The sequence below is a fragment of the Sinocyclocheilus grahami genome, unplaced genomic scaffold (assembly GCF_001515645.1).
Source record: "Sinocyclocheilus grahami isolate Dianchi unplaced genomic scaffold, SAMN03320097.WGS_v1.1 scaffold62.1, whole genome shotgun sequence".
Classification (NCBI taxonomy): Eukaryota; Metazoa; Chordata; class Actinopteri; order Cypriniformes; family Cyprinidae; genus Sinocyclocheilus; species Sinocyclocheilus grahami.
Genome location: NW_015505241.1, coordinates 999,934 through 1,013,962, shown reverse-complemented (window position 1 = coordinate 1,013,962; position 14,029 = coordinate 999,934). Strand labels below are relative to the sequence as shown.

The window sequence follows — 14,029 nt, the reverse complement described above, 5'->3', positions numbered from 1 at the left end:
TGTTCATATCTGCTCTGACTGATGGAGCGTTTCATTAGTCTGTGGGGATGGTAAATGGGGATGGAGTGGTTGCGTGGCTCTCTGTCTTTTCTGAACAGGCTGCCTTTGTTCATTCTCTGTGGCTTTTAGTTAAAGTGAAGTCAAACAGAAACTGTGCACCTGGCCTGTCAGTCTGTGCTAGTGGTAACTGGTCCATCCAGTGTAATCAAAAGCAGCAGTGCAAAGACAGACCTGTCCAGACAGTGCAGTGCCCACCTGCGTCTGCCAGCCTCATACCTGCAGCAGTGATGAATATCAGATCTCCCCTCAGCCATTTAATACTTGCTTGTTTTCTCTGTATGCATTCCTCCAACCGCAATATCTTCTCCGTTACTGCTACGCACTGCTATTGATACTTTCAGCACCGTTACTCACAAACACACTCCAGTTAATACCAGCAATCTTATGTCAAATACACAATTTATATTGATTATTTCAACCCTTTTACTCACAAATGCACAAAAACACTCCTACTGATACTTTTAATCTTGTTACTTAAACATACTCAATTTCTGTTGATATTTTCAACTCTGTTACTCAGAAAACACAGTCAATATTGATACTTACAACCCTGTTATTCACAAATACGCAAACACACTTTTGTTAATACCTGCAATCTTGTTACTAAAATACACAATTTCTACTGGTTATGTCAAATACACAATTTATATTGATTATTTCAACCCTTTTACTCACAAATGCACAAAAACACTCCTACTGATACTTTTAATCTTGTTACTTAAACATACTCAATTTCTGTTGATATTTTCAACTCTGTTACTCAGAAAACAGTCAATATTGATACTTACAACCCTGTTATTCACAAATACGCAAACACACTTTTGTTAATACCTGCAATCTTGTTACTAAAATACACAATTTCTACTGATACTCTGTTACTAAAAACACACACACACACACACACACACACACACACACACAGATTCATATTGAAACATTCAACCCTGTTATTCAAAAATACACACATGGAGGCCAATTGGTACATTCAACCCTGTTACATTAAAATAAACTTTTGATACTATTAACCCCGTTGCTCAACAGTACATGCACATTCCTATTGGCACTGTCAACCCTGTTATTCACACACACAAATATATTAGTAAGAAACAGGTTTGAAACACACACTAAGCATAGAATGTCTAAATCTCTGTCTTATTTTTTATTAATAAAAGCTGAAGGCCTTTAATTAAATTATCTCTGCTTCTAGCAGGCTGAGATCTGTAAATAGCCACAACTGACACAGTGCCAGGGACAACTATCCACACAGGCATTGAGGTCTACATAAACATGATAAGATGCGGGATCAGGAGGGGCTGAAACCCGAGTGTATCACAATATTGATCACAGCACAGGCTGAGAGTTTTTGCTGTATGCACACTGTGTCAGGAAGCGCTAGCTGCCCTCATTGCTGCTTCCTTATTTTGAGGTCAATTAACCATCCTGAAATTGGCCATGTGTGTGGGAAATCATAGGAGGGGAAGGAAATGAATAGATCAAGTAGAAAAAAGTCACATTTTACCATCTGGGCTGAAAATGAGCTAAAGCTTTGCATGATGTGAGTCCAATACGTGGCTCTCTTCTGTGACTCAAGAATAGATTTGTGTAAAGATCATCTCTCCACATAAAAAGTGATCTCTCATCACTAAACCAGAGAGGATGAAGTCATACCCACAGCAGGCATTCTCAGACACGTCCCGGAACCTGACGTCTTGACTTCATGCATTCATACAAGTCTGATGCATGAATCATGCCTTTGATATGACAGGACTGTAATTATGAATTAATGCTGATGAAATCACACACGTGCCTCCAGTTATTGGCACTGGTTGTGATGTGGTGCTTGGATAAACATTTGCGTTAGTGCTTACTTTTCTTTGAGCTTGTCTGCTAAGATTTTCTGCTTTCTAGGATACTTCCTGAAAGAATGGGCAAGAACTGTTGGCTCACCACAGAGTAAAATAGGCTCCTTGAATTTCAATAAAGAAAAATATACATGGTATTATAAAATGCACAGAGGTCCTAGAGAGGAAGCGATGGCTTAGACATCTATATTGCCTTCTTTTATGTGTATTTGTGGAATTTAAAAAGCAATGAAAACAAAAGTCACCCATTTGTTCTGTACTTTCTCTGTTTTTTAAATGAAAATAGTGACCTTGGTTAAATTCTTACCCTGCTGATTCTCTGAATTTCTGATTGTAACTTTCAGTGCTTGATAATTGGAGGGGGCCCCTGCGGCTTGCGGACTGCCATCGAGTTAGCTTTCCTCGGAGCCAAAGTGGTGGTAATAGAGAAGAGAGATACATTCTCCAGGAACAATGTCCTACATCTCTGGCCCTACACCATTCATGACCTCAGGGCCTTAGGAGCCAAGAAGTTCTATGGAAAGTTCTGTGCTGGAGCAATAGACCACATCAGTGAGTTCTGAAACAACTTATCATTCTCTGCATATTATAAGCAACCTATCATAACTTCCTTGCTTAAAGCAGTAGTCATTTTTTAGTTCCTCTTCTCATTCTTTTGATAGCCCTTCTTTTTTCTATATATGCAGTATATGTTACCTTTGTTGTGTTTATCTACAGTGATATATCACACAAAAATCTACATTGTAAACCCTAATAAGTTGAGTCTACTCAAATCATTTGAGAAAACTCATTCACGCACTATAGTTATCATAATTAACTCAAACTAAAAGCATATTTGTTAACTGAAATAAAGATGAAATAAAAAAAATGTTGAGTTGCCAATTAATTTAAATACATTTAAATAAATTTACAGCACTAAAATTACTAACCGGAATGAGAAATAAACTAAATTACTAAAATTACTAATAATAAATAACAAAAATAACTAAATAAATTAAACCATAAATAAATAGATAAACGACAAAGCATTACATTTTTACTAGAAATAATTGTTAGAAATGAAAAATAAAATAAAATGAAAACAGAAAATCTAAAAATAAGAGCTAAATCAAAATATTAATAAAAACTATAATAATACATAAATAAAATAAAATAACTCTGTCTACCTCAATTAAATTTAATAATTGTAGCTAATCCTATTAAATCAAGTATTTAAGTACAGTTAACTTAAAGGGCAAGTAAACTGAGATTTTCCAATTTATATATTGTTTCATTTACTTATATTGAACGAGCAATAAATCATTAAAACAAGCTATTGTCTCACATCAACAATTATATATATTATATTATAAAAATTATATTTATTATTATTATATTTGTTTCCAAAAATGTATTTGTTTCACATTAAATTATATTAAATTATATATTTATATAAATAAATAAATAAATAAATAAATATATATATATATATCCCAGATGCAGACTAGACATCAGTCGAAAGTTTGGACACACCTACTCAATGTTTATTATTGCTACTTCTAGAATAGTAAACTTTTACATTTACATTTGGCAGACGCTTTTATTCAAAAGTGACTTACATTGCGTTCAAAGTACACATTTTAAATTGTTATCAGTTTGGTTTATCCAGTTTCCCTGGGAACTGAACCCATGACCTTCGTGTTGCTAGTGCCATGCTTTGCTGTTTTTGGCTACTGAAAAGAAGATAATACTATAAAAAACAACACAGATGGTAATATATGGTTATGTAGCCATCACGAAATGCTATTTTATATATTTGCTTCTTCAAAGTAGCTGCCCTTTGTTTGGATAATACTTTGATTACTTAACTTAATATCCCATAGTTTTATAAGACACCACATAAGCTTGAGTATTGAAATGTTAATCTATACCCATCTTGATGAATCTGGGTTCTTTTGATTTTGCTGTCTCTGTATTATAACATTTTCTTTGGAGCTGTTTAAGGTTTTCTGGGCTGGGCTGTCATTAGGTGTGGAGTTTCACGTAAATGTGGAGTTCGTCAAGCTGGTGGAGCCTCCAGAGGACCAGGAGAATGAGGGTGAGACTGACGGCCCCAGATGCAGGCTAGACATCAGTCGAAAGTTTGGACACACCTACTCAATGTTTATTATTGCTACTTCTAGAATAGTAAACTTTTACATTTACGTTTGGCAGACGCTTTTATTCAAAAGTGACTTACATTGCGTTCAAAGTACACATTTGAAATTTTTATCAGTTTGGTTTATCCAGTTTCCCTGGGAACTGAACCCATGACCTTCGTGTTGCTAGTGCCATGCTTTGCTGTTTTTGGCTACTGAAAAGAAGATAATACTATAAAAAACAACACAGATGGTAATATATGGTTATGTAGCCATCACGAAATGCTATTTTATATATTTGCTTCTTCAAAGTAGCTGCCCTTTGTTTGGATAATACTTTGATTACTTAACTTAATATCCCATAGTTTTATAAGACACCACATAAGCTTGATGTGGATAACAACTCAGTTAATTACGTTTTTGGAGTTTGAGTCATTATTAAGATATCTTCTTAAACTCAAGAGTAAACATATGTAGATTACTAGAGTTGTTTTCTTAGTAGAATCATCTGAAATATGTCTAATTTTATTCCTCCTAACCAATGAGTCAACGCCTGGCATGCAGTAAGAGTACAGAGCTATGAAATTAAAGTGGTAGCAACTCAGATAATTAAGTCTTTGGAAAGTTATATGAGAAATGTTTGTGTTCATATTTAAAACTCGGATGTCTTCAGAATTTGACAATGCCAAATCTGAGCACAGTTTGAGACACTGTTGAGATATTCTCTGAAACTCAAGAGTACTAGTGTCATATTCTCAGTAGAAACATCTGAAAATCTCATTGTTCTCTTGGAGATCTCAATTGTGATTTGTCACTTTTGCAGCTGAATGATTGTGTTTGTTTCTGCAGGGCCGGGTTGGAGGGCAGAGATCCGGCCTGCGGATCACCCTGTGGCCGACTTCGACTTTGATGTGGTGGTGGGAGCTGATGGGAGACGAAACTCTTTAGAAGGTATGAGCTCAAATGGGGGAAGATGATGCAATCGCTGCTCCTGAGAAATAAAATGTAAAATCTGCCATGCTGAATTACATATATTTTGTGGACTAAAATAAACACACATGCAACCCTCTGTTTGCACAGTAACTAAGAGGCTATAATAATCTTTGCTCTATGATTACAAACTGTTCTAGCAGTTACTAAAATTGTACCTGCCTAAAATATGATAGCATCTACATGAAAATAGCATGTCATATGGTCTTTCAAATAATGTAATAGCATACTTCTCAACAAGCCACACAATTTGAGGTATCGTTCACATCTGGGGCACAAACTATGAATTTGAGCAAAATGGCAAATGTAGAAATAGTTAACCCCAAAAAATGTTAATTTACTGAAAATCTACTCACCCTCAGGCCATCCAAGATGTAGATCAGTTTGTTTCTTCATCTGAACAGTTGTTTGGATTACTTGTGGATTATTGTGATGATTTTTATCAGCTGTTTGGAATCTCACTCTGACGGCACCCATTCACTGAAGAACATCTATTGGTAAAGAAGTGATCCAAACTTCCAAATCTGTTCCGGTGAAGAAACAAACTCATCTGCATCTTGAATGGTACATTTTGAGCAAATTTTCATTTTTGGGTGAACTATTCCTTTATTAAACAGCACTAATAAAACTTCTTCAGATATAATCCAAAACCTCTCTTTGTTACACCCTTTCTATGATTAAAACAACCTCAGCAACTCAAGCCCATGCTCTTGGCCGAAGTCCCTAGAATGCATTGTTTCATCCAAGAAGGTTATTAAGCCATAAAATCAAGTTCTGCTGTGTAAAGCGATACTGCATGATGTCACCAGCCGCCCACCGGTTACATATGAGATCAGCGAGTCAACATGTGCTCTTGAGAAGCTCTCAGGGTATCTGAACACTTTTCAGCTGATGATGTGTGTCCGTTGGACTCTGTTTTCCAGGTTCGTCATCTTTTCGCTTATCCCTAATCAGATGCTTTTTCCAAAAAAGGCCATTTGTGGGGCCTTCCAAACTATGAGATGTTAGTTCATTGCCCAATTATGAGTAACTTCAGGGAAAAAGAAACCCAGCTTGTTTTGGACATTAAGTGAGCTAGTTCAGGACGTCTAGAGAAAGTTAAATTTATCCCAATCTGAGGCAGAGCAGCGGTCAGACGAAAGCAGCTGAATTTGGGCAGAGTAACGCAGATGACGAAGAGGAGAACTGATGTCTTAGTGAGTTAACAACATGGCAGTAATGGAACAGTTCTGGCTCTTAATCAAATCTGTGTCTGTTCGTAGAGAAGCTCTGTAGAGCCTCATACATTATTTTGCAGGATGAGAAAGCAGAGCCAATTCTCCACGACCCAAGTCAGCCCACTCAACAGCCATTAAAAATGAACAGCTTGTGCTGTTTTTGTCAAATTTGCCAGGCTGGGATGAACTTATTTGGCTAATGCATAAAGGCACTTTTTGTTCCTTTTTTTGTAGGCCTCTAACACATCTTTATCAGGCATGATGCAATAAAATCTCTTTTGAGTCAATCAGAGTATCTAAAACAAAAAGAAAAAAAGAGAAACAGAACATTTTGTCGATCTCTTTAGGATTCTCTATTTGAGTACAAATATTCTGAAAAGGCAGTTTTTGCCTTTTTATTTGTTATGCACATTAGCAGTGTCTTAGGAAATCTCTAGATCCTTAAAAAATGCATAAGGGCTATAAAAACTACAGATGAATATTATAGACATTTGCAACGGCAGAGATTTACTTCACAGACTCAGTATATTCATATTCAGTGATTGAAGGGATAGTTCACCCAGAAATGAAAATTCTGACATCATTTGCAAGTTGTGTTTGTGATGTTACAAAATTCCAGCATCTCCACTTAACCTGTCCACATGCATTACAAAAAATAAAGTTTTGAAAGTCCTCCATTTAAAAGGCAATTTCAAAAATCGCAGTTCCCTTTCAGGAACTCGAGCTGCGTTGAACGCTTTGGGAACGCCCTCGGCGAGACCATGTTCTGAAGCATTTGTGAAATCAGTCCAATAGAGATGCGAGATGTCACAAGCGGGGTGACTTGAGCAACCAGGAAGCATAAAGGCGCATCCAGCAAGCGCACATGTTAGAGGGTTATGAGAAGGGTTATGGGGTGATGTCGGCGGTGGAGCAGACACTTACGAGTTATCTCTCCCCGTCCTCAGCATCATTCCTGAAGGCCCTGAAACCTCCCACCAGGCCAGTAAAGCTGACATCTAACCTGGTTGGGAAAGCTTATACTGTGGCATGTCAGGCCGGTGCGTGTCTGCACACTATGGCGGTGTTGCAGGCGTACCAGGTCGACCTGCTTAAAGACCTGGATGATAGGGATGAAGAGGAATCCGACATAGTCGCCGAACTACGCCACAGATCTGTCACTTCGGGCCACTAAAGAAATGGCCAGAGCCATCGGCCGTTCAATGGCAGCATTGGTGGCCATGGAGCGGCACCTGTGGTTGATTCTGTCCGAATTACAGGATAAGGACAGATTTTTCCTGCTGGATGCCCCGCTATCGCCTTCTGGCCTCTTCGGCGGCACAGTCGATACTGTCGTCAAGAGGTTTCAGGAGGCGAAGAAGCAGGTGGCGGCGTTCCAACACTTCCTCCCTCGCCGTTCCCAGGTTTTTGGGACTGCTGAGCAAGAGCAGTCCCAGCCGTCCAGCTCCTCATATCGCCAGACCCAGAAACAGTGTCGCGACCCGTACTCCCCCGCAAAAAGACCAGGGGGTGGGGCAGCGCTCTCGGTCGGGGTCCTCGAAGCAGAAAACGGATCTGCAGACCGTTATGATGTCTAAGAGGACCTCGGCCAAGTGGTCCTGACCTTGAGGGCAGCCCACCCTGGGTAGGAGAGGTACACACCTCAGTATACCGTGCCCGATCCTCCTCAGTGCCCTCAGGGGGCTTCACTGATGCCCCTGCTACCCCCAGTGCTTCAGGGCTCAGTGAGCTCCGACGATCGAATTTCCCAGCTGTCGCTCGGTGACGGTATGGCACGGGAAAGCTCGTCCCCTCAGATGAGGGCGCTAGAGCAGTCAGGTCGGTCATTCCCTGCTGGTAATTTGCTTCAGGGCACCAAAGTGTGGCTCCTCTAGTGACACCAGAGGCCAGTCTCGAGAGACTGGTTCTCTTAGTAGACTTTCAAATGTCTCACAATGGGTCCTGCACACTGTAGAGAGAGGTTATAGAATTCAGTTCGGTTCTCGTCCACCTCGCTTTCAATTCTTACGTTAGTGGGCCCCGAGCAGGCTCTGGTATTGGAACAAGAAGTAGAAACTCTTTTGAGGAAGGAGGCCATAGAACGTGTTCCTCTTCTCGAGAGGGAATCAGGGTTCTACAGCCTTTACTTCATCATTCCGAAGAAGGATGGGGGGTTGCGTCCAATCATAGATCTGCGTCTACTGAACCGTGCTATCAAATGATTTTGGTTCAAGATGCTTACTATCAAACAGATCGTGTCAGATCTCAAATCAGGTCAGAGGACTGGTTTATCATGATAGATCTCAAGGACGCATACTTCCATGTATCTATCCTTTCTCAAAACAGGAAGTTCCTGAGGTTTGCTTTCGGGGGCGAAGCATTTCAGTATCGGGTTCTTCCATTCAGCCTGTCACTCTCACCCCACACTTTCACAAAGTGTGTGGATGCTGCCTTGGCTCCGTTGTGACTCCAGGGCATCCACATACTGAATTACATCGACAATTGGTTGATATTAGCTCAGTCAGAGCAGATGGTGGCTCGGCATCCAAATGTCGTCCTCACCTATATGAAAGAGCTGGGGTTTACGGCTAAACGTCAAGAAAAGTGCGCTTTCTCCGCTACAGAGAACCACTTATCTGGGCGTGGTGTGGGATTCGACAATGATGCAGGCACAGTTGTCTCCTGCTCGTATCGAAGAGATTCTCACAGCCGTGAGGGAAGTGAGAGAAGGCCAGTCACTCACTGTCAAACAGTTTCAGAGACTGTTGGGTCGGAAGGCAGCTGCGTCCAACATGATACCTTTTGGCCTGCTGTACATGAGACCCTTGCAGTGGTGGCTCAGGACCAAGGGGTTTTCCTCGAAGGGAAACCCACTTCGCACGATCAAGGTCACACGGTGGTGCTTACGTGCCTTAGACATGTGGAAGAAACCTTGGTTCCTGTCTCAAGGCCCGGTGTTGGGGACTCCTTGTCGTCGTGTAACACTAACAACGGACGCCCCCTTCACGGGTTGGGGAGCGGTCATGAGTGGCCGGACCATGAGGTGGTGGAGCTCCTTTGGAAGGAGTTCAGCCAGGCGGAAGTGAATCTGTTCGCGGAAACGACTGCAGGACCCAGTCAACTACCCAGTTAGTTCAGTTCTGGAGTTTCTGCAGGAGCGATTCTCCGCAGGCTTATCTTAAATCTTTTAGATCTAAGATAATCTTAAATCGTTATCTTATCTTAGGGTAAAATTCATAAATTATGAAACAAATTCGATTTCAGCTTTAAAGCAGCTCTAAATATTAAACAATAGTGTCATAATTCAGCTCAATTTAGTTCAGTGTTGTTTCAGTTCAGTTTAGTATGTGTCGATGTTGTAAAGTTTGTGTCATTATCCAGCTTAATTCAGTTCAAATTTTCTCATTCAATAGTGTCAGTACAGTTAAATTGATAATATTACTGAATATTAATTGTCTTAAATATCTTCTTCTTTTAAATATAATATATAATTATATTAAATATCTTCAAATGGGCAGTATTCATTGTGGACTTTGCCGCTGGTTTAACTGAGCATCTGTGAACCAAAAAAATGGGCTTGTAATACTGGTAGAGTGACATGTTTGTGCTGCATTAGTTTACCTCTATCAAACACGAGGAAACAAATGCAACGTTATAAACTACTAAACCCTTTTCCCCTTGTTTTTCCCCCTTCTTCTTTCTCTCTTTCTCAGGATTTAGGAGGAAGGAATTGCAGATGGTGGCTCGGCATCCAAATGTCGTCCTCACCTATATGAAAGAGCTGGGGTTTACGGCTAAACGTCAAGAAAAGTGCGCTTTCTCCGCTACAGAGAACCACTTATCTGGGCGTGGTGTGGGATTCGACAACGATGCAGGCACATTTGTCTCCTGCTCGTATCGAAGCGATTCTGACAGCCGTGAGGGGATAATAATAATAATAATGTAATAATGAGTGGCTCAGAACCAAGGGGATTTCCCCAGATGGGGAACCTGCTTCACACGATCACGGTCACGCGGCGATGCTTACGTGCCTTAGACATGTGGAAGAAACCTTGGTTCCTGTCTCAAGGCCTGTAGCTGGGGGCTCCTTGTCGTCGTGTAACGCTAACGACGGACGCCTCCCTCATGGGCTGGGGAGCGTCATGAGTGGCCGTTCCGCCTGAGGTCTGTGGGAAGGCCATCATTTCACGTTGCACATTTCGACAATGATGCAGGCACAGTTGTCTCCTGCTCGTATCGAAGAGATTCTCACAGCCGTGAGGGAAGTGAGAGAAGGCCAGTCACTCACTGTCAAACAGTTTCAGAGACTGTTGGGTCGGAAGGCAGCTGCGTCCAACATGATACCTTTTGGCCTGCTGTACATGAGACCCTTGCAGTGGTGGCTCAGGTCTAACGGGTTTTCCTCGAAGGGAAACCCACTTCGCACGATCAAGGTCACACGGTGGTGCTTACGTGCCTTAGACATGTGGAAGAAACCTTGGTTCCTGTCTCAAGGCCCGGTGTTGGGGACTCCTTGTCGTCGTGTAACACTAACAACGGACGCCCCCTTCACGGGTTGGGGAGCGGTCATGAGTGGCCGGACCATGAGGTGGTGGAGCTCCTTTGGAAGGAGTTCAGCCAGGCGGAAGTGAATCTGTTCGCGGAAACGACTGCAGGACCCAGTCAACTACCCAGTTAGTTCAGTTCTGGAGTTTCTGCAGGAGCGATTCTCCGCAGGCTTATCTTAAATCTTTTAGATCTAAGATAATCTTAAATCGTTATCTTATCTTAGGGTAAAATTCATAAATTATGAAACAAATTCGATTTCAGCTTTAAAGCAGCTCTAAATATTAAACAATAGTGTCATAATTCAGCTCAATTTAGTTCAGTGTTGTTTCAGTTCAGTTTAGTATGTGTCGATGTTGTAAAGTTTGTGTCATTATCCAGCTTAATTCAGTTCAAATTTTCTCATTCAATAGTGTCAGTACAGTTAAATTGATAATATTACTGAATATTAATTGTCTTAAATATCTTCTTCTTTTAAATATAATATATAATTATATTAAATATCTTCAAATGGGCAGTATTCATTGTGGACTTTGCCGCTGGTTTAACTGAGCATCTGTGAACCAAAAAAATGGGCTTGTAATACTGGTAGAGTGACATGTTTGTGCTGCATTAGTTTACCTCTATCAAACACGAGGAAACAAATGCAACGTTATAAACTACTAAACCCTTTTCCCCTTGTTTTTCCCCCTTCTTCTTTCTCTCTTTCTCAGGATTTAGGAGGAAGGAATTTCGTGGCAAACTGGCCATCGCCATAACAGCAAACTTTATCAACAGAAACACCACCGCTGAGGCAAAGGTCGAGGAGATAAGTGGAGTTGCCTTCATCTTCAACCAGAAATTCTTTCAGGATCTCAGACAGGAAATACATGAGACCCTTGCAGTGGTGGCTCAGGACCAAGGGGTTTTCCTCGAAGGGAAACCCACTTCGCACGATCAAGGTCACACGGTGGTGCTTACGTGCCTTAGACATGTGGAAGAAACCTTGGTTCCTGTCTCAAGGCCCGGTGTTGGGGACTCCTTGTCGTCGTGTAACACTAACAACGGACGCCCCCTTCACGGGTTGGGGAGCGGTCATGAGTGGCCGGACCATGAGGTGGTGGAGCTCCTTTGGAAGGAGTTCAGCCAGGCGGAAGTGAATCTGTTCGCGGAAACGACTGCAGGACCCAGTCAACTACCCAGTTAGTTCAGTTCTGGAGTTTCTGCAGGAGCGATTCTCCGCAGGCTTATCTTAAATCTTTTAGATCTAAGATAATCTTAAATCGTTATCTTATCTTAGGGTAAAATTCATAAATTATGAAACAAATTCGATTTCAGCTTTAAAGCAGCTCTAAATATTAAACAATAGTGTCATAATTCAGCTCAATTTAGTTCAGTGTTGTTTCAGTTCAGTTTAGTATGTGTCGATGTTGTAAAGTTTGTGTCATTATCCAGCTTAATTCAGTTCAAATTTTCTCATTCAATAGTGTCAGTACAGTTAAATTGATAATATTACTGAATATTAATTGTCTTAAATATCTTCTTCTTTTAAATATAATATATAATTATATTAAATATCTTCAAATGGGCAGTATTCATTGTGGACTTTGCCGCTGGTTTAACTGAGCATCTGTGAACCAAAAAAATGGGCTTGTAATACTGGTAGAGTGACATGTTTGTGCTGCATTAGTTTACCTCTATCAAACACGAGGAAACAAATGCAACGTTATAAACTACTAAACCCTTTTCCCCTTGTTTTTCCCCCTTCTTCTTTCTCTCTTTCTCAGGATTTAGGAGGAAGGAATTTCGTGGCAAACTGGCCATCGCCATAACAGCAAACTTTATCAACAGAAACACCACCGCTGAGGCAAAGGTCGAGGAGATAAGTGGAGTTGCCTTCATCTTCAACCAGAAATTCTTTCAGGATCTCAGACAGGAAACTGGTGAGCAATATGTGCCTCATTAGCCACTAAAAATACACCACATTAGTCTAAACTAAGCATCCAGCTCCCAATATTTATTTTATAAATAAATATTTATCAATAAATATTAATTAATATTTATTAAAAATCTCCCAACCCTCTCAACTATGTACTTTCACCTCTTCCCGGCATTTCCTGCGATGTTTTCCATAAGCGTGTCAGTGTTATCTGCTGTTCGGAGCGGCCATATTTCAGTTATCGTCTTCTTGCACTGATTTGTCACGTAAATGTTTATCCTCCGGGGATTATGTGCTTCCTCCCTTCAAACACATTTACGTATGCTTTGTATACCTGCCGTGACTTGTACCCCTTTGAAACTGAATTCCTTTAAAATCCTGTATTAAACTCACTCTGACCTCATGAGATTCGTTATGTCATATTACAGGCATAAAGATGTTACAGATGAGTTACACAGATTTAAGTAATACCACAATTTTGTCTCTTTCGTAGGGATTGATCTTGAGAACATTGTCTACTACAAAGACAAAACACATTACTTTGTCATGACAGCTAAGAAGCAGAGCCTGTTGGACAAAGGTGTCATCATTCATGTGAGTTGGTTGCTTTACTCTGTGGCAAGTGTTGAGTGAACTATTTTTCTCGGCTTCCTCCAAGATGGAGGGACCAGACGCCTAAAAGCGCAACATGAGTCCAGAGGCTTATAAACACTCCTAAGGAGTACATATTTATCAGGGGGAGAGAGACAGTCATAAATGCTCTCTGGTACTCTCAGTTCTTGGGCCTCGTCATTGACGCACATTAGGGTTGTTGGCAATGTCTGTGCTGATCTGATTCACGCAGTGAGTCAAGTGCTAGAACTGAGTGTGCGGCTGACAGTCTTCACCTATTATTTTGGATTGTGGCCAGCTTTGGAAAGTCATCCAATCTTTCCTCAAGCCATTTTTTTACACTGCTTGAAGGCAGATATTTTATTTAGTGTCTGTTTTGCAAAGATCTGGATTTTTCTAGTCAAGGTAATTTCTGCACCACTAGTGCCACCCCCAGTATGTATATATATATGTACATATATATAAAAATATTGATTTATTTTTCATTTAAAATATTTAAGCATCCTAACAACAAGATACATTTACTTGAGGAACAAAGTTGCATAAGATATTAAGACTTATTTTCAGAGAATAATTTTTTTGTTTGTGTGTTTTTGGTGTTGTTTTTACTAGCATTTAGTGAGGTTTATTTTTTAGGGGGAAAAGGTAAATAATAGTGTTCAAGATATACAGTGTATATATATATATATATATATATATATATATATATATATATATATGTGTGTGTGT

General features: G+C 40.3%; 1 protein-coding gene across 1 annotated transcript in view; it reads left to right on the top strand.

The window, feature by feature from the left end:
• The window catches only part of LOC107584726 (protein-methionine sulfoxide oxidase MICAL2-like), a 74,868-nt gene that overhangs the window by 25,088 nt on the left and 35,751 nt on the right, over window positions 1-14,029 (top strand). The window contains exons 3-7 of the mRNA XM_016271440.1: window positions 2,267-2,474; window positions 3,931-3,999; window positions 4,889-4,990; window positions 12,537-12,692; window positions 13,182-13,282. Coding sequence (XP_016126926.1) covers window positions 2,267-2,474; window positions 3,931-3,999; window positions 4,889-4,990; window positions 12,537-12,692; window positions 13,182-13,282 — 636 coding nt within the window. The remainder of the gene's footprint in view (window positions 1-2,266; window positions 2,475-3,930; window positions 4,000-4,888; window positions 4,991-12,536; window positions 12,693-13,181; window positions 13,283-14,029) is intronic.